The sequence below is a fragment of the Mytilus edulis genome, chromosome 2 (genome assembly GCF_963676685.1).
Source record: "Mytilus edulis chromosome 2, xbMytEdul2.2, whole genome shotgun sequence".
NCBI lineage: Eukaryota > Metazoa > Mollusca > Bivalvia > Mytilida > Mytilidae > Mytilus > Mytilus edulis.
In genome coordinates this window covers 44,937,517-44,962,630 of record NC_092345.1, presented here as the reverse complement: position 1 = coordinate 44,962,630, position 25,114 = coordinate 44,937,517, and the positions used below count along the sequence as shown (strand labels likewise).

Genomic DNA, 25,114 nt, shown 5'->3' with positions numbered 1-25,114 from the left:
TTGCCCTTCAGTTAAAGCTTCATGCAGGAATATGTATCATATATCAGAATGCAAGTTTTTATAATTTAGATACTCATACATTTGCATTTTAGACATGAATAAAAATTTTAAATAATTTCTAAATTTGGGCCATCAATTTGACAAAAAATATACTTTGTTTCTTCATAACCATAGATTTATTATAGAAGGTTGATTCAACCTGCAGGAATTTAATAGATTTAGTATCTCAGAATATATTTTGATGGTTATATTATTCATAAAGCTAACAAGCACAGGAATTGTCCTTTAAATCTTTCTCTATGGATTAATAGACCTGATAAAGGTTATTTTAATATGGTTGTTGTATGGAATGGTATTTTATCAATTCATTAATGAAAAGTTTGACCCAATAGACCACTTTCGAATTCATCCGTCACTGGAAAAAACTCATCAATTATGTGCGCCTTTAACAGATAGAGGGGATCGCCTGTATCCCTGCACTATTAACATTCATCAAGCGTCTTAGTAATCTTCATTGTGCAGGATAAACTAACAATAATGTTTATTCTGTAGGTACTTAATTACAATTTCCTAATGATACAAGTGTGTCAATTTTTAGAATTCAATTTGTCAAATCATTTGTGTGCAATATTGCATCATAGTTTTCCAACCACTCGCTCAACATGGGAACGGAAGTGACGAGGCCCCTGATTGCACAAGTAATGTTCACTAAAACCAAAGTTTTTGACGAACATGCATCGAACTCGAAAGTTGTCTATTCATTATTCACAATTTTAAAGACATGGGACTATTTAGAAATCTGGTTTGAAGACTGCATGTTATCTTCTAGCAGTTTTTTATTTTTGTTGTTGTGTTGCTGTCTTATTGACTTTACCCCTTATATATATTACCTTTTATTCACATCAACAGATTAACCAATTGACATTTAATATGAATCGTGTTTTTCTGTGTGGTTGGGTTGCTGTCTTATTTTCTACATCTTCATCTATTCACATCTATTAATCCATTATTCAGAATGTTCTGTTTTATTCCTGTCAGCTAGATTTTTATTTACATTAAATAAAATTTGATTAATTTCTGTACAACAAATCTCTACAGATAAAATATGAAATTAACATCATCATTTCTACATTTAATTTCATTTCATTTTAAATCACAGATACATGTACATGTTATTGTGTCCAATCCCTGTCCCTGCTGTCTTCTTGGAACTACTATGGCAGATTTGTGAAACGCATGAACTTTCAGCTCATATGCTGATAATTTTAGTCATTATATTTATGAATAGTTTGTACTCATCCAAACTGCTTCAGTGCATCTTTTACTCTGAAATAAAACAAGTACATGTATAATTATAATGATTTCTACTGATAAAACTTGAAATGATGTAATGTTTTAGTCTTCAAACACCAGAAACTATATTCTAATGTTCATTAGATATTAATTTTTTAAATGGGTTTTTTGAAATATTTTAATGATGTTGAAACTTAAACATTACTGAGCCAGTACTATCATAAAACAAATGCTCTATAACAAGAATGTGTCGATAGTACATGGATGCTCAACACGCACAATCATTTTCTATGTTTAGTGGAACTTGAAAATGGGGTCAAAACTTTCATTTGGCATTAAAATTAAAAGGATCATATCATAGGGAACATGTGTACTAAGTTTCAAGTTGATTGGACATCAACTTCATATAAAGTCAAATTAATGGAAATCACTCATGGAAAGATTGGAAGAGTAGTTTGAATAATTTCATGACAAAAAAGGAACATTAATAAAGCACTAATGCTGAAAAATGGTTTGTTATAATTAAAAGTTTTAACAATCTAACTAACTGTTTCAAGCAAATTACTGATAAAAAAATAAATATAAATATAAATTGTTTATTACTTACACACATACATTGTATCGTATAGTTAATGCGCTTTTAAATTTCACCCTGCTAAGACGAACAATTTTCTTTGTAAGAGTTATCTCCCAATACAGATAAGTATTGGAAATTATCAGGTAAATTTTCGACCTCACTTGAATACCATTTATATATTCATATTTATATTTAGTTTTCAATTTTTTTTTAAGATCTTGTTAATCCTTAATTAATCATGCTTATATCTTCCTGGCATAATTTACAGAATAATTTTATGTAGTGTAGATCAAAAGTAATAGTCAATGAATAAATCTATCATCTCTATATATCAAACATCTAATATATACATTTGAGTATTCAATTATGAGGTCAAATATTTGTGTATTGAGATGTATATTGAAGAGTCTGTATAATTATGTAAGACTGGGGTTGATTCTGTACAATTATGTAAGACTGAGTAGTGTGGTCAATTTGATTGGCAGTTTAGGAGGTGGGACATTGTAATTAAAAGTCCACCTTGTCCCAGATTGTGATAATGACAGTTGTCAATCATACTAGTATTGTATCAATACTCTATTACTTTATCAAAATGATGGGAAAAAAAAGTCTGCACATCAACACACTTTAATGACATAAATTCTTGAATGAACTATAAAAATATACCATTTTTCACAGTTTATATGTGTATCATATGCACATACATGAGAACTATAGAGAACTATATTTCAGTGAGAATACATGTCATTTAGTAGCTAACCTGTCATGTTGTTAGGGAGGCCAGTGCCTAAAGAAAGATTTAGAACAAGTTCCAATCTTTCAAAAAATTGACCAAATACTTTAACCTGAAGCAGGACAGACAAACGAATGAAAAAACGAATGGATTAACGGAAGCACAGACCAAAAAAACGTAATGCCCCTCAGCTGTTTTGCTTGAGCATCTGAGATTTCCATAACTAATAAATCACAAATTGCCTTTACATTGTCACATTATAATGCTACTTCTCATCTTGACAAGGTTTGTGACAAATGTAAGACATTAAGATACTACTGGATTAAATAAATACTTTTATTACATTGGTTGCAATCAAGGATCCGGAAATTTTTTCACCTAATTTCGGTCATTTTCATATAACTTAAAAGTTGGTGCCCCTTTTCAAAAAAAGATTGTCAAAATCTCATTTCTGCATGAGTATGCTCATACTCGTAGCATCAACGAACTTGTTTCTCTGTTGCATCGCATTTACTTCATGATTTATCCTTCCATTTTCCTAAAAATCGATCAAGAGCAATTAAGGGAAGGCAACAGTTTAAATTTGAAATTATTTTAATAACTTAAAACGATAATTTTCTCAGTCATCGCTTAATAGTTTCTTTCGATTCTGAAGTCGAAATTCCAACCAGATGTAATGCGACAATACTAAAACGAACAATTCCGGAATAATTTCCAGGATTAGTTTTGTTTATCAATATCACAGGAAATCCTTGGCTTTTTAATATTTTGTCTTTAATAGTGTAATGATATTGATGAAAATGGTTGCACTTGCTTTATTTAGCATGAAATCATTTTAAATTTACGATCTAGTGTCTAATCTGCGGAAGAGAATTTCGAGCATGCGTATTACATAGAAAAAAGCATGTGTTGTGAAAAAATACTTTATTTCTACCGGGATTTTTACGTAAATTAAATCAAGTTTAAATTTAATTTTAAATCAGAATAGACATTGTATAAGCTGAAAAGTAATTAAATAATGAAGACAGTTGTTATGGAATTATTAATTTATTTACAATTTAGTTCTGAGCTTGTCAGGTGTGAATTAAAAACACAGGTAATGAGACTAGCGATCATTAGCCAATATTCCCCTGAGGCATAACAAAAGTTATTAGGAGGGCCCTCGGGATTATAACACTATACTGGAGTGGCAGTTTTATTACAGGAAGGGATAACAAAACAAAAAATAAGTTCAAAATCGAGATTAAGAAAAACGATCTTAACGAAATGACCGAAATTATTTCTGTAAAAAAAAAAAAAAAGACCGAAATCCCAACAATTCATTTAGGACTTTTGAGTTTGCAAATCAGTCATGACTGGCATATATGACCGTTTCCGGACCCTTGGTTGCAATGAATTACATTGATTTCCCAGTTAAATAAAAACCGATAATTTTACCTGTGAAATAAACGACGTTATTTCACTCTCTGACTTCATACAACAATAGGCGTTGTCAAGATGTCGAAAACGGCGGATCAAAACAGACTGTGAATGCATAGAAAAAAGAAATTGCTCCTTACATGTTTTACATTAATTTCTTTAAAAAAGCCATTTGCCAATGTAATAAAAAGAATAACTAATTAAAGAATTCAAATATCGAAAAATATTCCACTCGTGACCAAACACACTGATAATTAACTCATGCGCTACGCCCATTTGTGAATTAATGTGTTGTTTGGTCACTCGTTGAATATTTTTCTCTATTTAAATTCTTCGATTAGTTATTCTATAAATATACAACTGAAACAAATATTCTTTTTTGAACTACTGTGAAAGTACTTTAATTCGTTGGTATCAATTTTCGTTGTTACATGTTCCTGGGTTTTTAAGTTCATGGATTTTAGTTTTTGAGGAAAAAATTGAAAACATTTAAGACATTAGAAACGAAGGATACAAATTGTCTGGATTGAAGGGAATTGCAAAGTAAATTAACATTGACCCATGTTAATCATAGTGATCACACTTATTAATCCGAGATAGAGTGATTAACAGATTAAAGACCATCAAAGGTGTTAATTAGGCCATAAACATGTCAGCTAAAGATAAATGCTATAAATGTATCTTGAATGGTAAAATAATTCATATAAAAAGCAAGACCGCCATGAAAATAAAATTTCATTATTATTTCCCACTACATACGAGATTTATGAGGTCATAAAATGAACACTATCATAGCATATCAATAACGCAAATCTGACTATCATCGATCACAAAAATATTTTTATGATAAAATCAAAAGTTGTACAGTTTAGGTTTTTAAAAATTAAATAGGTATAATCCTACCTGCAGTTTTAGTTCATGGTGCGTTTGCCCTGTGACAACTATTATAGTAATCACAGATTTTGCAATATTCAATATATTCTCTAGATCATATCAGTAGTCAAACCTACATGTACATGGGTATCCATGTCTTGATTTGGACAACGGTTGTTTTATTTTGTTAAACACTTAAATTCATGGATAAAGTCATCCACGAAATCCACGAAAATTGGTTCCCCACGAATAAAAGTACTTTCACAGTATATAAAAAATCCTTAAAAACATTATATTAAAGAAAGAAAATATCATTTGGTAGCTTTTAGAGAAAGAGATAGCAAATAAACACCAATCTCATATGAGGTACTATTGAGCAATGTACTGTTTTAAAACTTGCCTGTCAAATAAAATAGCATCACTTGAACTCAACAGCTGTTGTAATATTTTCTGTACGCCCATTTCTCTCAATTTTGCCTGGCGTTTATAGGCACCTAAAATGAAATAAAAAAAGTATTTATCAAATAAACTATGTATTTATCATGATAAACCATTTTTTCCCCCTTTCTGTTAAAAATAAAAATTTGGCAAGCAAAACAAAGATAAATTTTACCACAACTATTTCCAGAAACTTTTTCTTTCCAAACAAGCTAGATAATACATATTGATAAATAAGAATATAATATATACTTATTTATTTACGATTGAAAATGAAATATTTATAATATAGTTTAGAGATGAATTGTAATGTATTATTGATACACAGAGAGAAACCCTGGATTTCTTGTAAAAATAAAGACACCCTTCACTAGAATGCTGGACAAGTGAAGTTAATTGTTAACAGCATGCAATATATTGTTTACTAAAAAAATTAAAAAAAATAATTTACAAATCCCTTTTATTTTGATCAAGGGCATAAAATACAGTTTGGATCCCATGGTGAATTTTTGACGAAAATTTGCATACAAACTATTTTTCATCTATTAAGCAATTAAAAAATGTAATAAAAAATATACATTCATGTGCTACTTTGACATATAAATGGGATTTTTTTTTTTAGATATTTACTTAAAACTTCAATTATTTTTTTTAACATTTCTAGACATGCTTAGCTAAAAGTTAAACATCGCAAAAAATACAATTTACGTTAGCAACCTCATAACCTCCCCTGTAACTGTATGATAATACTTAAAAAATAACAATTTATCAACCCATGGTTAAAATTTCAAATTTTAACTGCAAACAGCTTACCTTCCTCTTCATTCCAGACTAGATTAGATATACATGTTGTGGCAGCAATTTGTAATTTCACATTTGTATGCATCTAAAATATTAAGAAATAATTTAATTTTGGATGTAACGCGTCTTCTGATTGGCTGACGTTTCTTTGTTATGAGCCCATAGACATAATTTAGTCATGTGACCGTGACGTCATCAACGTTTTTTTCATGGTTTTCTACGGTTTAAAATGGATTTAGAATTAAATTATAAGAAATGACTGTAATATTTTTTCTGTCTATTCGAAATAACATAAAAATGTGGTGCACACTGTTAAATAACCCGCTATGCGCGTTATTCAGTGTGCACCAAATTTTTTATGTTATTTCTTCATAGACAGAAAAAATATTACAGTCATTCCTTAAATAATTAATCAAGTCCTCTGAAAAAATAATACATTAACAAGTACAGCTTATTGTATTATATTGTTAGTACAATGTAGTTATGATCATTTTTACTGTTGCAAACAATGCATATGTTGTTAAGCTAAGTATACACCCACTCGTAATTTAAAGTATCAGTCTGAAAGATGAAAAAAAATGCTTACAACTGACATCTTATTACCGTCAGATAAGCTGACTATGTATGAAGTCATTCTGTTCAGTAGTATTTGAAAAAAAACTCTTTGCTTAAACACCAGAAATGGCATTACATACATGTATAAACATTAGGAACAAAATCAATGTAATGCCAAGACAGCAAAGACAAAACAGAATATCAATAATATTGAAAATTGTTTCTAACAGTTCGCAAACTACCCACCTCTCTTATGGAAAAAAAATATGATACAATCAATATTACAAATATGCTAATACATCAATACCCCAATACTTACCATGTATGTCATTAATTTTTTCAGTACATCTTCATTTTCCATTATATAACCTTTAGAATCATCACCATCAGCAACATTGGTTAATATACACAATGTCTGTAAGTATAAACATTACCAATATACACAATTGTCATCTCCTTACAAAGGTACAGAACAAGAGTGGACACACAGACAGAAATATTGAGCTTATATAACTGATTATGTCTAAGTTTTATAAATTAAGTCAGGTCAAAATATCTTGCATCATATCCGAACCTTCCATTGATTTTGAATTTTACAAAATTCTGCATTAAGCCTATATAAAGAATCTAAAGATTGTTGAACATTCAAATTCATAGTTCGCCTGTACCCACAAAATCCACAAATATAATTGTATAACATGAAAAATAAAATGCTCTGCAGAGTGCAGCTTGAAACGACCGCAGAGGTCGAACAGATTAGATTCAGCATATCAATGAACCCCAAGAATTCAATTTTTGATGAAATCAAACAAAGTTTAATATTGGACCCTTTGGACCTTAATGTAGACCAATTTGGAAACGAGACCAAAAATTAAAAATCTAAATACACGGTTAGATTCACCATATCAAAGAACCCAAATAATTCAATTGTTGTTGAAATCAAACAAAGTTTAATTTTGGACCCTTTTAAAAACAAAATCCAAAAACTTTAAATACATGGTTAGATTCAGCATGTTAAGGACCCCAAGAATTCATGAAAAAAACCCATTGAAATTGGTTAAGAAATTAGCAATTTATACAAAGTATTAGAAAAGTATTGTTTTTAGCCCATTTACGGCCCCTTATTCCAAAACCGTTAAGGCCATAACCCATAAAAAAATCAATCCCAACCTTTCTTTTTGTGGTATGAATTATGAAACATTGTGGTTCAATTTCAGAAAGGTCCATATGCTTATTTGGACACCTGTTTAGGTAATTAATTCCTAAACTGTTTGGACCATAACCCCTCAAATCAATCACAACCTTTCTTTTGGGGTTTCAAATCTTATGTTTAAATTTCATACAGATCCAGTCACTTAAAGTTATTGTTTTTGTAAAGGCTTTTGGTCTGCCCCTGTTAGTACCATACCCGTAGCCAGGGGGGTTCGGGGGGTTCGGACGAACCCCCCCTTGAAAACAAATAAGCACTGTTAAAGTCAATGTTCTGTTCGAATTGTGACTGTTAAAGTCGAGTTTTTGAGTCAAACGAACCCCCCTTTTGAAATTCCTGGCTACGGGCCTGAGTACTCACTTGTTCTTTAATATCAGCTGAATGATCTCCTTCCAATATAAAGACAACTGCCTGCATTATCTGTGTACCATACACACTCATTATACTGTCTATATGCTGTCAGTAGAAAGAAGTTTAGGTGTATAATTAGTAGATTTAACAAGATATCTTGATAGTATAAAAAATGACTATCTTACATAAAAGAGAGAAATATGTTTGAATGAGCAGAGCAAGTTGCATTTCAACACAACCAAAACGGCTTCATGCCATAAGTAACAACTTAATTACATATATGTGTAATAATAGTTGGAACACTTTCATTTTTTTCTTGTAACATGCATCTGTATTTCAAAAACAGATTACTGTCTCATGAAGAAAAAAAACAGCTGTCCAACTATATCTACAATCAAGGTACAGACTCAGAAAAATGCATAATTATTTCTTGCACTTATTCATCCCATTCAAGAACTATTGCCAATTAATTATGTTACCAGAATTTAAAATTCTACTTATACAAATGTAATTCATTCAGTTCTCACCCTTTTTTATTTATGGTTTGCTAAAAGCATACTACAGAGTATATGCTACACAGTTTAAGATTTATATCTGTGCGTCTGAAGTATTTTCCTCTAAATACATACTGCTTTCCAGTATGTTCCTATTTTTTTTGGCCAGGTGTTGAAGTCATAAAACTTTGCTCAGTGCTTGGAGCACAAAAATCATGCTCAAAACATGAAATCCAGCATTTTGATTGGTTAATTTTTTAGGACGAGTACGAAAAACAGACTCGAAAGTTTTATGGTGGTGCTACATCTTACAATGTCCATTCAAATTAATTTGAACATAATTCCACTCAAACTCAGGGTCTATTTTTTTGCTCTCTGTTGAAGGCCTCACTGTGAATTTGAAATGGAGATCAGCAATAAAATCACTGTTCCTTTGCTTTTTGTGTGTTTATTTGCTGTGCATGTAATGATTCTGTGTCATGGATGGATACCCCAAATATTTTGTTTTTCCATTACACTCAAAACTTTTGAATTTACATTAAATATGTGACAAAAAAAATCACTTACTGGTTTGCCTGATAATAAATTACGAATAAGACCTAATGTCTTCATCAGAATGTTTGGATCTGGATCTGACAAAAGCTTGAATAATTGTTCTGTTCCAATGGCCTCAATAATCTGTGACTTGACTTTTAATTCTGATTGAAAAGCCATATTCTACAAAAAAAATCTAGAGTATAACTTTTAATAATTCTTGAATTTATAGTGTTATTAGATTTTATTGATTGGTTACTATTCTGTGAGAAATATCTAAATCTACTTGTAACTTTATCTTGTAAATATTGGCTGTACTTGTAACCATCCTATACTTACTGTTTATTTTCATAATCCAACAGATTTGTTTGGGTTATGGAAAAAAAACATAAAACAAGAATGTGTCCTCAGAACACAGATGCCCCATCCGCACTATCATTTTCTATGTTAAATGGACCTTGAAAATGGGGGAAAATATCTGATTTGGCATTAAAATTAGAAGATCATATCATAGGGAACATTTGTACTAAGTTTCAAGTTGATTGGACTTCAACTTCATCAAAAACTACCTCAACCAAAAACTTTAACCTGAAGTGGAACGAACGGACGCACAGACCAGAAAATATAATGCCCATAAATGGGGCATAAAAATAAACCATCAGCTTCATTGTATATTTTTTTTAATAACTGGGGTAGTTAAAATGTACTATAAGAAATCTTAACCAAGTTTTATACATTGCATAAGGATTGATATGATATATTTGATAAATTTGAAAAATTAGAACATTTGTATTGCTATAATGGTAGATTATATCACATGCACTAATTTAGGATCAATCAACCAGTAGCAGTGGTACAATTGATAAATCTTCAGTAATTTATATAAATAAACAAATTCCATGATATACATAAAATCATTAGGAGATATGAATTTAAAGACTTTACCATCAACCCCCAAATTCCATTTAGTCTTAGTTCAGATTCATTTCTTCCTGTCAGCGTTACCAGAATGCCAATTGCTCCAGTATCCAAAATTGCCTAAAATAAAAATCACAATAAAATTCTCTATTCGACATTAAAGCCAATAGGAAAGGTACTGTGTAGAAATATCTGAAACTCACAAGACGGATACACATTTGCAAATGTGAAAGAAAAAAATATGATAAAAGAGTATATCAAAAGACATTATTCCTCAAAAATGATAAACTCAAAATAGTAGATATGTTAGATTAAAAATCATTACCATACATCTTCCGAAATATGAATCAAAAACAAAATTATTTCCTTATGAAAATTAATCACCTTTCTTGGGGTATTTACTTCCCTCCCAGGGGAAAATTCCAACAGAAGATTACATAATGTTGATGATGTAATCACTAACAAATTTTCTGGTCCATTCTGTATCATCTGTAAAAAAAAAAAAGAGAAAACCTTTTCTGTTAAGGTAGATTAAACTTCAAGAAGAATTGGCATATGCTAAGATATGTTAATGAGCATGGAAAGCTGTCACTGGTACCACAAAATTAGTATCCAACGAATATTCATGAATCTACAGTACTTTCTCAAAATCTTTTCATATCTAGGCAATTTTTTTTTCTATTATTATATTACTGATTTCGTCCTTCATCATCAAGTATCTGCATTCTTGTCTAATAACAGTTGAATGATATGAGTTGCCAAAACATGATATACAGCAATATGAATATTCATAAGCACTACCTACATTCATTAATGGCTTCCAAACCACATGATCTTGGAAGGTTGTTCTTAGTTGTTGTACAGATCTGGAGAGACCAATATGAATATTCATAAGCACTACCTACATTCATTAATGGCTTCCAAACCACATGATCTTGGAAGGTTGTCCTTAGTTGTTGTACAGATCTGGAGAGACCAATATGAATATTCATAAGCACTACCTACATTCATTAATGGCTTCCAAACCACATGATCTTGGAAGGTTGTCCTTAGTTTTTGTACAGATCTGGAGAGACCAATATGAATATTCATAAGCACTACCTACATTCATTAATGGCTTCCAAACCACATGATCTTGGAAGGTTGTCCTTAGTTTTTGTACAGATCTGGAGAGACCAATATGAATATTCATAAGCACTACCTACATTCATTAGTGGCTTCCAAACCACATGATCTTGGAAGGTTGTCCTTTGTTTTTGTACAGATCTGGAGAGACCAATATGAATATTCATAAGCACTACCTACATTCATTAATGGCTTCCAAACCACATGATCTTGGAAGGTTGTCCTTAGTTGTTGTACAGATCTGGAGAGACTATGGAGACACCTAACAGCTGCTGCTTTTACTTTGATGTCCTCACTGTTCATTCCTGATATAATGTGATCCATCAAATTCTCTGTTTCAATTATCTATAATAACAAACAAATTCAAATTAAATGTTCAACTGAAAAGGTAAATGTTGATAAGAATTAAATGATCACCAAGCTAGGGAAATTGAGCGATATCTAATGCCTTAGGATAACTGACTTACCTATGAAAAGCTTATGAAAAAGTTTATGTTCCATCCATTTTCAGTACATTTCCCCAAGGCTTTTTTTAATGGTTTTTTTTTTTAAAGTTCCTGATCCTGTTAGCCAGAATCTTATGTTTGTGTTTAACATTTAGAGTCTTCAACAATTGACAATGTATAAATATTATCTAATGTATCTTGTTGTTGATGATGTAGTATAAAATAACTATCAAAGCTTATAGATCTAATTATATATAGTTAATATAAGTCTCTTTTCAAGTATTAAAACTAGTATAACCAATACCAGTAATTATTTTAATTACAGATTTTTATTGAAATTATAATTTTGTCAATATTTGCAAAAAAACAATTAAAAGTGTGACTATTAATCATTGTGATGTTCATACCTCTGCATTTTACAATATATATGTGAGGAGCAATAAGCTATAAAATAATTTGATTCTGACAAACCTTTTTCCGTATATCTTCATCATTAGCACCAAGGGAGGCAAATGCCCTGAAAGCTGCTTGCTTCAATTCATTGCTCCAATTAATATCCTAAAATTTAAGATTTCAAAGCAATTAATATAGCTTTATACTTGATGCTGAGGTATTATATGAAACTACATATTACATTATTTCAGGAACGATTCAATACATGCTACATATCATTGAGATTTTTTTCCCCTTTGCACCAAAGTAAAAGTGTTTTCTTTATGTTTTCAAAAAAAAATTAAATATTAAAAGTTTGATAGTAATGTCTTCTTGATGAAGTCCTATTTAAATGGCATCTATACTATAACCTGCAGAGTCAGGTGTAGATCTTATACCCTGCATATCCTTTTACTAATATTCTAATAACTATGTTCCTATAAACTTTTTTATCGCTATTTTGTTCATTTTTCCTTTTGATCTATTTTTGATCTATTTTTCATATCATGCTACTCGCTTGAGATGGAAAATTATCAAATTATCGCTAAAAACTAAGGAGCACGTTGCGTTGCTAATGAAATTGACATGAAATTGACGTCATAGGTAAAATAGCGATAAACAGATTATCATTGGTCATCTCAACTCTGCTGTTCTTCTTGCTTTCGCTGTACCCGCTCAAGCGAGAAAATCAATCTTGTTGAGATGATCAACGATAATCTATAAATAAAGATTTTCTCCGTTTATTTTCCATTCAGCAAGGAATAGATGGATACCACAATTAATTTCTTGATATTCATTGAATGAATTAAAATTAAAAAAATATGCCTACCTTTTTGTGTGTAGTTCTAGAATTAAATTGTTGCACATCCGTATACCTAAGATATTCTGCCAGTGTTTTAATAATGTGGTCAGAGATTGCTGCTATACCCTGTAGTTCTGGGTCTTCTTCAATAAGATAGGCTAATGTTTCTGCTCCTTCTACATTCTCTTCTAACGTTCTGTCCTTTTTACACATCCTTATCACTGTTGGCAAGGCCTGAACAAAAAAGGCAAAGAAATAATGAATTATACCTTAATTTAGGAATCTGTTACATTTTACTTAAGATTTTGCCACAATTAAACTTTTGATGTCATAAAACAATCATTAATACTAAGACATGTCAGATATTTTATACTCTGCCATAAATTTGTGTGATGTTCAAAATGGCAGACACTGCTATGGTATTTTGTGAACTCAAAATTTTTAAAAGCAATTTCAACACATAAAAGAAAAGAAAGAGAAATATTGTTTCATTATTTTATTGTATTTCTACATTTGCTTGTGTGAAAATTAAATGTTCAGATGCTAAAATAAAATCATGAGGAATTCAATTATTCAATCCAGCAAGTTTGGGGAAAATATCTTGCATAATAGAAAAACAAAGAATATGGGGTATATTTTATCAAATTTATACAAGATTTATTCTGAATTACCTTAAACATAATAACATTACTAGATGGTTGTAGTGCCCCTCCTCTACAGAGGTATGTCAGACACCTTGCTGCTGCCATCTGCATTTCTGAAGTCTTATCTCTAGCCAGCAACTTCACAAGTAATGATGGAATAGATTCACCATTGTAGGTTGCTGCAACACAAACAAAACCAAGATACACAGTACTTTAATGATGATGATGGATGAACAATTATGATGAATGCTGATGGTCCATGGGAAAACATAACATGGTAGATTATTATCATTAGGATATACAATTGTATAACAATGACACTTTTGGTGAGATTTTTGTATAGTTAGAGCCATATTAACTTACACATGTACTTACTTTAAAGAAATAGATTTTGTCTATTTCCATTGATTAGGCCCTGCATCGATCTGTACTAACATTTTTATGACATCAATTTGTCAATGTTGCCTGTATGGCATGGGGAAGAGGATTTACATTTTTTGAGATATTGAAATAATTATAATTTCAATAAAATAACATTATAAGTTTTTAAAGAATTACATGTAAAATAATAATCTGATATGAATTTGATACCTGTAGCAGTTGCCTTAGCAACTTCTTCATTCTGGTAACATAACACAGCTATTGACTTTAGTGTAGGCATTTGTACCTGTAAAATAACAAAATTAATCATTTGTCAATATATATAGCCACCAATAAAATTAGTTTGCAGATATGAAATCAACCAATCAAAACTTGGACCTACCTTAAAAAACTAAAAAAACCTATAAGAAATATTCAAATACAAAAACTATCAAATATTCTTCAGAGTTACTACAAACAATTTATATATACTTAAAATTTGTAAAAGTCAAATAAAGAAAAGTCTGAAGATTCTGAAGATGTGCCCTTTAGCATTTAAGCTGATGATATAAAACTAAACAAACCTAGAAAAGTCTGTTATCAATTTGTAACTATATTCATGTTTATATCGCTCATATGGCAATAAGAGTTATTCAGAGGTAAACTCAACAGTTAATTACATGGTGTCTAAAATTTAAAATACACAGGAAACAAGAGAAGGCTTCAAGTGCAATAAATACAATGTAGTACTATTTTTCTATATTACAAATGAGTATATCAAAAAACAAGAATGTGTCCAAAGTACACGGATGCCCCACTTGCACTATTATTTTCCATGTTCAACGGACTGTGAATTTGGGTAAAAAATCTAATTTGGCATTAAAGTTAGAAAGATCATACCATAGGGAACATGTGTACTAAGTTTCAAGTTGATTGGACTTCAACTTTATCAAAAACTACCTTGACCAAAAACTTTAACCTGAAACTCCCACTTTCATTTTTTATGTTCACCGTATATGGACCGTGAAATTGGGGTCAAAAGTCTAATTTGGCTTTAAAATTAGAAAGATCATATCATAAACAACAAGTGTATTAAGTTTCAAGTTGATAGGACTTCAGCTTCATCAAAAACTACCTTGATCAAAAACTTTAACCTGAAGCAAGACAATTGGACAGAATAACAGACGGACGCATAGACCAGAAAACATAATGCCCCTCTACTATCGTAGGTGGGGCATAAAAAAAGTATCTATCAAATAATTTTTTCATCAATATAACTTTTGTGGAATGAATTGTTTTTTTTTAGCTAAACTTGGTAACTGGTATGTCAACTTACTTTGTAAATGGATGAGGTGAGTAGAGGTGCAAGGGTAGCTAAAGCTCCATTCATACATAGCTTCTCTTGATGTTCTTTTGTCTGAAAATTAAACATAAATTTGGTTGAGGACCAAACGACTTATTAAGTAGTATTTTTAAAATTTAAAATAAATATCTGTTAAGCTGTGATCTTCAGGCTTGACAATTTTGACGACTACTGTGATTTTTAAACTGTATTTACATTCTAACAATACTTCAGAAAGACTGCAGTTAGTAAAAGACCTAAGCTGACTCTAAAGGGTTACAAGATTGTGTTTCATTGAAATGAATTTGAAAACAAAATATAAATGTAAATGTGTTATCAAACACACATTCCTTTACAACCTTTATCCATTCATTATTTTAAGAAGAGAAACTTCTTTATTAATTTTATTATTTAGAAGAATAGGTCATTATCTGATACTTGTAAAATTCTTATAACTTTTTCATTATCATTTCATTGCTACATGTAACTGATCATATCACTAAAATATACAACAGCACATACTAAAAAAGTTTGAGTGACATAATTTGAGCAAGAGCTACTACCCTTTTGTTGACAAGTTGGAGGACTAAGTGTACACATCCCTACATAAATCAGCCAAATTCAACATGTTATAATAAACTGACCACTATACTAAATAAAAAGAGGTTTTCTGAAATTTTCTTATTTCTTTTATCCTTGCATAATTCACCATAATAATCAAATAAGGCTTTCTTATTAGACATGTGTGTATCACAAATTTCAATTTGATAAGTAAAACATGAAAATCAACACTTCAAAATGGTAGTCAAGGGAAATAACTCACATACAAAAACTTATCTTACTATATGTTATCTACAAACAAGCCAATGTCTACATGAATCAATGAACTGCCAAAATATCTTCAAATGTACTAACAGAACCTTAAATATATCTTCACTTTCATATCTGAAACATTTATGCATTTGCAATAAATAAAAGAACCTTTGACAAACAGAATTATCTCCCTTTAAGCACTTTTAAGTTTGGAAGTAATGATCCAGATGTTAAATACTTACATTACAACATCTGGAGAACAATGTAGTTATGCATTCCTGTGTACATAGTGACTTTGATATTATGTTGATCATGTGTGGAATTACTGTCTTATTCTGGAAAAAAAACAAAGAACAATTTTTACTGTATTCTTTTGAGCAATTAGAAAAATCATATCAGTCCTATGTTACTATACAAACTAAATTTATTGTCTTTAATAATATGTAAAGAAAGAAAATGGCTGCATTATATAACTTTATATAACCTTCACCAGAAGATCTCAGTGTCAGAAGTTGTGTTAATGATACACATTTTTTTTTAATCTTTTCCATTCTCACTTCTCTATAATAGAAGAACTACAGTCAAACATGCATTGGTAATAGTTATCAAAGGTACCAGGAATATTATTTAGTACGCCAGACTCACGTTTAGTCTACATAACACTCATCAGTGACGCTCATATCAAAATATTTATAAAGCCAAACAAGTACAAAGTTGAAGAGCATTGAAATAAGATTCAACCTCAGTAACAAAGAAACTTGACCTTAGACAAGAGAGGTGACCTTTAATTTGAGGTATAAAATGAACATCTATTACTACAGGGGAACAAGAAGATATTTGTTTTCTTACATAATGACAATCTACTAAGATCGCTCAATAAGAAAGAACAAAACAGAAGTTATGTTTCCATGTCATGAATTAAAAAATTTGAAATCTGAAAGGATCTAAACATACTTACTTCATAAATAAGATGGACAGGTGGATCATTCATCAAGAATATAGTTTTCAAACATCTCAAACAAGCTTCAACAAATTTTATATTATTGTTGGTAATCCCTATAAAAAAAAATAAAGACAAAAATTACAATTAAAGATGGCTGCATTGTAAAATAAAATCACTCATTACGTAATTTTAAGGTCTGTCATTATATAGGACATAATTCTTGGCACATAATTTGACAAAAGTCACTGATAATGGAAACAATTTTCACACATATGTTATTTAAATAATATCATAAATCACCCACACTTTTGGGTGTGGTTTGTATTTCTCAGTATGTATTTTTCTGTTGTGTTTTAATTTGTATACTATTGTTTGTCTTTTTAATTTAGATGATTTTAACTTTTTGTCATGGAGTTGTCAGGTTGTTTAACTTTTTGTCATGGAGTTGTCAGGTTGTTTTCCACCTATGAGTTTGAATATCCCTTTGGTATCATTATCCTTTCTTTTTGAAATTCTGTTGTTACAAAAAAAAATCTACTTTCTCACCAAAATCTGTGCCCTTCAGATCACTAGCAAGGCAATTATTGTCTGTGCTTTCATAAAAAATATAATATCTGTTTAAATCAAAAGAGCAAGGGACCAGCATGTTTACTAGCACTGCTTTCTTTCTCTCAGGTACAATGAGAGTTTCTATCCTTTATTTGTAAGATCCCTTTACCATGATGACATGATACAAAACTTAACTTTTTTCTAACACAAAATTCACATTTTCTTACCCATTAATAATACATTAACAGATCCTGCATTGACTAACGTTTGTAGTTCCTCTTCTGACCCTTTTGCAAGACTTCCTAATACTATGGCTGCTTCTGTTCTCAGTTCTATTGGAATACCATCATCTATCATCCATTGTAGCAACCTGATAATAATATGACATAATATGTATTCCACTTTTGGGTCAGAATGAGATAATCATTTCAAAAGCTGGTAAAAAAATTCAAATACTTTAAAAACAAGAATGTGTCCATAGAACATGGATGACCCATCCACACTATCTTTTTCTGTGTTCAGTGGACCGTGAAAATGGGGTAAAATCTGTGATTTGGCATAAAAATTAGAAAGATCATATCATATAGGAACATGTATACTAAGTAAATGTGATTTGACTTCAACTACATCAAAAACTACCTCAACTAAAAACTTAAACCTGAAGCTGGAAGACAGACGTGCGACAGACAAACAAACGAATGGATAAACGACTAAAAAACATAATGCCCATAAATGGGGCATGAAAAAAATAAAAAATAAAATATTTTCAAATTTTATTAAATTTACATTTTTGGAACTTTCATTTGTTTTATAATGCCAGGGGTTGTCTCTAATTTGTTGAATCATTTGTAAGAGTTGTTCCTCCTAGCATTCAAAATTATGGGGACACTGCATGTATTATGATAGGAAAGTGATTTATATTTGAGATTTCTTAGTGACTCAACCATAGAATAATTTCAAGTAAACCTGAACTTTATGTTGAAAGTCTTGATAAGATAAGGTTTTGAAAATATGACTTACCTAGGTATAATTCCCTGTTGGACAGCTAAATAAGGTTTTGAAAATATGACTTACCTAGGTATAATTCCCTGTTGGACAGCTAAATTCTTGTGTTTATTGTTGCCAATCACAGAGTTCTTTACATGTCTGTTGAAAAAAGGCAAAAAAATATAATGAAAACATAATAATTCTTGCAGTTGTTTCTGATTGAAAAAAAATCTGTTTGTCCCCTCCACAATTAAAATATCTTTTTGACATACACCAGGTACAATTATAAAAAAATTCGTAAGGGTTCCACGGAACCCAGTGTCTCGCCTACTTTTGCTGTTAATCGCAGACTCAACAAAAATTAGGAAAAACATCAATAAAAATTTCCCTCTCGATACTGTCTTTTGATTGAAAGAAGCTTCAAAGTTTGGTAAAAAAATCCAGGATAGTTTATGAATCTAATAAATGTTTTATAAACTTTAACTGCAGACTGTATGTAATGTTAACTTGAAGAAAAACTAAGTCCATTTATAAGTAAAATACGGAAAAAGTTAATTTTTTTTTACAAAATTTACTTCTGAACAATATCTTATGATCAGAAACAAGCTTTTGTCTAAGTTTGGTAGAAATCCAGGATAGTTTAAGAACATTATAAAAATTTTAAAAACTTAAACCACAGAGTGAATGTTTTGTTTCTAACAAAAAAACTAAGTCCATTTACAGAAAAATGGACTTAGTTTTGTTAAACATTGTTAAATAGCCTTTCAACGATTTTTGTCGAAAGGCTATTTAACAATGTTTCACATACTGACATAATAATAAATTCCTTTTTTGTGACATATCATGATCAGTTTAGTTTTAACTATATTCTGTTCATCCACAATGGGACATAAAGCTACCACAATAAAACATATTTTGTGATCAATATCAATGTATAAATTACCTCAGCTTCAAAACATTTGCATCAAAGGTGTTTATATTCTAATTGGGAATGTCATAAATGTGGGTAAGTGGTAAATAAACACACAGCTACATGTATCACATTATACTCACACAATTGATTCCATCCATTTATCTTGTTCGTCTGCCAGAATGATATTCACACATTCCCATCCAGAATCTACTTCCTACAACAAATTCAATTTATTTATTTGGACAGTGTTTGTAGTTCTAGTTTGCTTACACCAGTTTGTTTAAGGCTAAGTTATCCTGCAGTGATTGTAATTACGGTATTAAAACATTCTAAAAAATATTAAATTGCACCATCTAAAAAGCTTGATTTTGTGATGAATCAATCTTGTAAGAAATTCAGGTTATCAGAAGTTACTAATTAGAACATGATTTATTGCCTTTTATCTTATTGAAGGCACTTTTGTATTTTTTTTTTCAAAACATGATTTTTTGTTGTTGTAATTTATATCCCATATGAAAGCTACAGTTTGTACATGGATGTACATTAATGGATTATGATTCTGTGCAGTAATTTCATTTGTCATGATTCATATATATTATAAAATTATGTGACATTGGGTACACACTGAAGAAATCATCAAACATGTCAAATGATTTTATCTTTGAATCCAGTATTTAATTTTCTAGAGATATATAAAGCAATGATACGAACAAACATATGTCCCTCCAGCGGCAAAGGGGTAAATAAGTATAGAGTATAACATGCCTTTTTCCATATTGGCCTCAAAGCTTTAGCCGAGGGCCGATATAGGTCGAGGGATGATACCAGGGCCAATATGGAAAAGGCATGTTATAATCTATTTAAAAATTCTGCAGAAAAGAGAAAAAAAAATTCAATTATAACAATTTAACGAAACATAATAGGTAAAATCTTACAAATTTTATCATAAAAGTGTCGTTAAGAATGCAATGACGTCACATTATTTAGAACCAGGGCACAATAACCAATAACCTCTTTTTTGCCCCAGGTTATTTTGAGGTTATTACATATATGCAAAACCCAACGTATTCGTAACAAATATGTGATAATGATGTATACATAGACTTCAAAACAACGATGTCAAAATTAATACATGTTGTAAGCTGACATTAAATGACAGGCCTACCAGAAATAACAACAAAGAGGCATTTAGAATTCCCTCATGCAAAACAAGTGTATAGAAGGGGTCTTTTCTCTGGTCATTTTATACTAAAAAGATCAGTGGACCACCTTATGTGCCTTAACCTTCTTTCATGGCTTTACATGCTGACATTAAATTAATAAATATGTTAAATCTAAATGATATATTTTTACTTGCAACATCATGAACATGTACATGTACAGGTGCAAATATGATTTTTTCTCATTTTTGTTTAAATATTAATTCGTTTGCTCACTCCAAACTTGTAGCAGAATAGTCAACCAGTTGCACTTATACCAGAAGAACAGATGTGCATTTGGCTACACCACCGTTGACTGTAATCAATTATATTTTATGTATAATTATAAATAAATACTGGTTTTTTTTTCAACAGAAAACAATATTTTTATAGTGCACTCATTTGATTTCTGAAAGATCAGCGAAGAATATGTTGGTTTTTAATCGTTTCTTCAGTTATATAGATAAAAATAAAGGTCATGATAGAAGTATACCATAGCTGTTTGAATCATTCTGTTATGTTTTCAGCAAAATCAAAACAGTTTAGCTATGATCGGCTGAACTCGATTTATTGTGACCGGCGAAATCCTTCGTAAGTTATATGGTAGTTTCGCCCCTAATTTTAATATACCATTAATTTCTGTAGTATATGCGAAAATTCACCTTTTACATTCTGTTACATAAAAATAAATCAAACGAGACGACACACTTTTTTTTAAGTTATTGTAGATGAAATTCAAAGAGGCAAAGTTTTTCTTACTTCATATGCAATTCTAATATGACGTGCTTCTTTCGCTTTCTAAACAACACCGTGATAAAATTCTCCATATATCTATACTTAGCGCAGACTCAGAGATATACATAATAATGGCTGTTACAATATATTTCCCACGTAAATCCACATGTATTGGAACCTATTTGTAAACCATTTGCCGATTATTTTTTTTTTAAATTGCAGTTAAAAAAGACAAAATAACTTATTCTAATTCGGATGCATAATAAAAAGAAATAATGCACAAGAGCTCGGAGAAATCAACAAAATAAAAATAAAATAAAATTCCGCGAAAGTCTTTTAATGTTTTTGACGCATTTAAGTCATTTCAAAACATGACGTCATACAAATGAAAACGCTACAGTTGAACGTTTTCTGAAAAGTGAACCATCGAAATTCGTATAATATTGTATTAAAATTGATTTGTAAGGTAGGTTTTGTTTTATTTTCTATTCTATTGCATTTTTCGCATATTTACTGATTTCAGCAAGTCAACATGGCGGCTCCTTAGTTACAAAATGTCAACTTTGGATTTGACGGTAGCTTACGAGAAAAACATGTAAATTAAAAATGGCAAATGTTGGGTTTGTGAATTTAAAGAATTAAACAGATTTTTTTTCTAGCGGTAATTCACTAAACAATCAATGCAAGCTACAGATTTTATGAATATTTGAGCTTTATCGAACCGGGAGTAAAAAAAGAACAGCCACACACACAGCATACCTACCATCGCTACAGTTTTTTAATGACCGTATTTGTCCTATTAGAATCGAAATAATTCATGGAAGCCATAGATTGTTGGAAATTTACACATGGCCTGGGCCGTGATATTCGTTAATTTTATCCCTCGCTAACGCTCAGGATAAAATTCGAATATCACGGCCCAGGCCATGTGTAAATTTCCAACAATCTATGGCTTCCATGAATTATTTCTTAATTAAGGATTTAACGGTTATGTCACACAGTACCAGTCGTAATATGCCTATATTTTACAATGTAAACACTTGGTATTACCAGAGATATATAAAACAATATACTACATGTCTTTAGTGTGACATTTCAATTCTAAGTTAAGTTATTAGCCATTTCAAATAATTCAGTGGAATCATTCTTATCTGTATTAATAAGAAAAATCTGGTTATGACAGAAAACTTAATTATTTTGCATGTATAAAATCATACACTTTGCTGCAAAACTGTCTTAGTATTTGCTTTAAAATCGCTTTTTTTTCAAAGCACAGTTCAGAACACCATCTGACTGTAACATATTGTCATCTGCAGTATAATAATTAACTACCGCCTTGATGTTGCCTGTCTCAATACATCCAACGATTTGTATAATGATAACAAGTCCTTGATAAATACGATATCACAAACTAGTTAAAACATTTACTTAATTTTATCATCGGTACCAGTAAGGACATCAATAGTAAATATAGCTCAACATGTAGACTTCTTATACGTTCAGGTATTTCACATCCAATATTTTATGGAAATATTCTTTTATAAAGCACAAAAATGTCAGTATTCACCTCAGAAGATAACAAAACCTTTAAATAGACTTATTAAGAAGGGGTATAGTTACGATACTGTTCTCAGGTCATTAAAGATTGCATATTTTGGCGTTGATATTGATTCACTTATGCTGAGACTACTATAACAACTGTGAACTATATAAATGTTCCGGACCATATGAATATTTGGACCATACGCGTATGGTCATGACCATATGGGTATATACTCATATGGTGTGACCATACGCGTATGGTCGCGGTATATTTATGCTTACCTCTTTATATAACCCTTCTAGTTGTCACGTCACTAAAAAGACACTACTAAAGGTATTTTTTTCATTAAAAATTAGTAATAACAAGATTAACAAAATAAAATGAGCAGTTTCACACAGCAAATTTCATCACTAAACTATAGTAAACACACATTTTTTTTTCATTACCGATATGCTATTACGAGTGAATGACAAAATGTCGACACTAGTTCATTTTTTAAAGTTGTCTGGTGATATGATGTACTTCAGTCATGTTGCGATATTGAAGATCTAGTAGAGCTTTTTCACCGTAGACACATCGGAATGACCCCGGACCCAAGAAAAGCTATGGTGCCGTGTGGACGTAAATGTCACCCTACGCATCCATGCAAGAATACAATTAGTGATGAAAACTAACTTTGGCATCAATATTTAATGTTATTTGAATTGTAAATAATACAATTGCATGTAGCAATCATTGTTATTTTATAAAGTTTTCTCGTGCATATTATTGAAAAATATACCTATATTGTCCTAATACTCATATGGTCCGGCCCGTTTATAACAAAACGAGTATATACTCATATGGTCCGACCATACGCGTACGGTCGGACCATATGAGTATACGCATATGGTCATGACCATACGCGTATGGTCCAAATACTCATATGGTCCGGAATATAAACACATTTATTATTTTAAACCAGTTGTTGGCATGACACGGGTTATGTTCTTCTCATATATGTTATGAATTGATAATTCTTGTGTACAATTTGGAGTTTAGTATGGTGTTCATTATCACTGAACCAGTATATATTTGTTTAGGGGCCAGCTGAAGGACGCCTCCGGGTGCGAGAATTTCTCGTTGCATTGCAGACCTGTTGGTGACCTTCTGCTGTTGTCAGCTATATGGTCGGGCTGTTGTCTCTTTGGCACATTCCCCATTTCCATTCTCAATTTTATATTTTATTCTTTCTTAGTTACGTAACCCTTATAGGGGCATAAACTGACAATTCATGTTCATCGATTTGAGTGACTCAAATTCTTATATTTGATCACAGGCACTCGTCTCAGAATTTGTTTTCCCTACCGTATATTCCTTTATATAACACAATTAAGTACTTAACTTCCGATTTAGAAAATTGCCGGACGGTGACGAAATTCTGTTATATACCGATTTCTCGGCTGTTCCGTTTTAATGGGTTTACACTAGTAATTTTTGGGGCCCTTTATAGCTTGCTGTTCGGTGTGAGCCCAGGCTCCGTGTTGAAGACCTTACATTGACCTATAATTAATGGTTTACTTTTATAAAGTATGTCTTGGATGGAGAGTTGTCACTCAAATCTTCCTATATCTATCAAACCCATGTAATAATAATTCAATTGCAAGCGAACCATTTATCAGCGATGTTTCTTTACTTATTATAACAAAATTGAACTGTTATCAATGATTGAATAAAAAAATCGTTTATTTTTTTCATATCTTGTACAGGTATTTTTTTCCACCAATCAATATACATTGCGCCCAAAATTTGAGCTACACAATCAAAAAAAGTAAAAACACAAAAATACTGAACTCCGAGGAAAATTCAAAAAGGAAAATCAAAAATCAAAAGGCAAAATCAAAAGTCCAAACACATCAAACGAATGGATAACAACTGTCATATTCCTGACTTGGTACAGGCATTTTCTAATGTAGAAAATGGTGGATTGAACCTGGTTTTATAGCTAGCTAAACCTCTCACTTGTATGACAGTCGCATCAAATTCCATTACATTGTCAACGATGCATGACTGACAAAATAAAGCCCAGTAAATGATTATTAGAAT

At 30.8% G+C, this 25,114-nt stretch overlaps 1 protein-coding gene across 2 annotated transcripts; it reads right to left on the bottom strand.

The window, feature by feature from the left end:
* Positions 1–1,119: 1,119 nt before the first annotated feature.
* Positions 1,120–21,346, bottom strand: LOC139512229 (armadillo repeat-containing protein 8-like). Of its 2 annotated transcripts, XM_071299680.1 has the most exons (20): positions 21,245–21,346; positions 19,693–19,766; positions 18,727–18,798; positions 17,880–18,022; positions 17,119–17,216; positions 16,403–16,495; positions 15,342–15,422; positions 14,237–14,312; positions 13,673–13,824; positions 13,029–13,235; positions 12,239–12,325; positions 11,502–11,666; positions 10,581–10,685; positions 10,224–10,316; positions 9,312–9,461; positions 8,260–8,355; positions 7,009–7,104; positions 6,147–6,219; positions 5,296–5,389; positions 1,120–1,326 (listed from the first exon to the last, which is right to left on the bottom strand). In XM_071299680.1, exons 1-20 carry the CDS (start codon positions 21,260–21,262, stop codon positions 1,296–1,298), a joined length of 2,004 nt encoding a protein of 667 aa, XP_071155781.1. In that variant the 5' UTR covers positions 21,263–21,346; the 3' UTR covers positions 1,120–1,295. The 2 variants fall into 2 exon arrangements, with proteins under 2 accessions (XP_071155781.1, XP_071155782.1); XM_071299681.1 differs by lacking the exons at positions 18,727–18,798; positions 19,693–19,766; positions 21,245–21,346 and adding an exon at positions 18,673–18,697.
* Between the last annotated feature and the right edge of the window lie 3,768 nt (positions 21,347–25,114).

Bases quoted from the DNA above. Each gene is read 5' to 3' on its own strand.
- LOC139512229 (XM_071299680.1), bottom strand. The intron at 14,313-15,341 runs GTAAGTTGACAT...GTTATTTTACAG, and splicing joins TCACCTCATCCATTTACAAA to GTACAAATGCCTACACTAAA. The intron at 10,686-11,501 runs GTAGGTAGTGCT...TTTTTTTTACAG, and splicing joins TTTGGAAGCCATTAATGAAT to ATGATACAGAATGGACCAGA.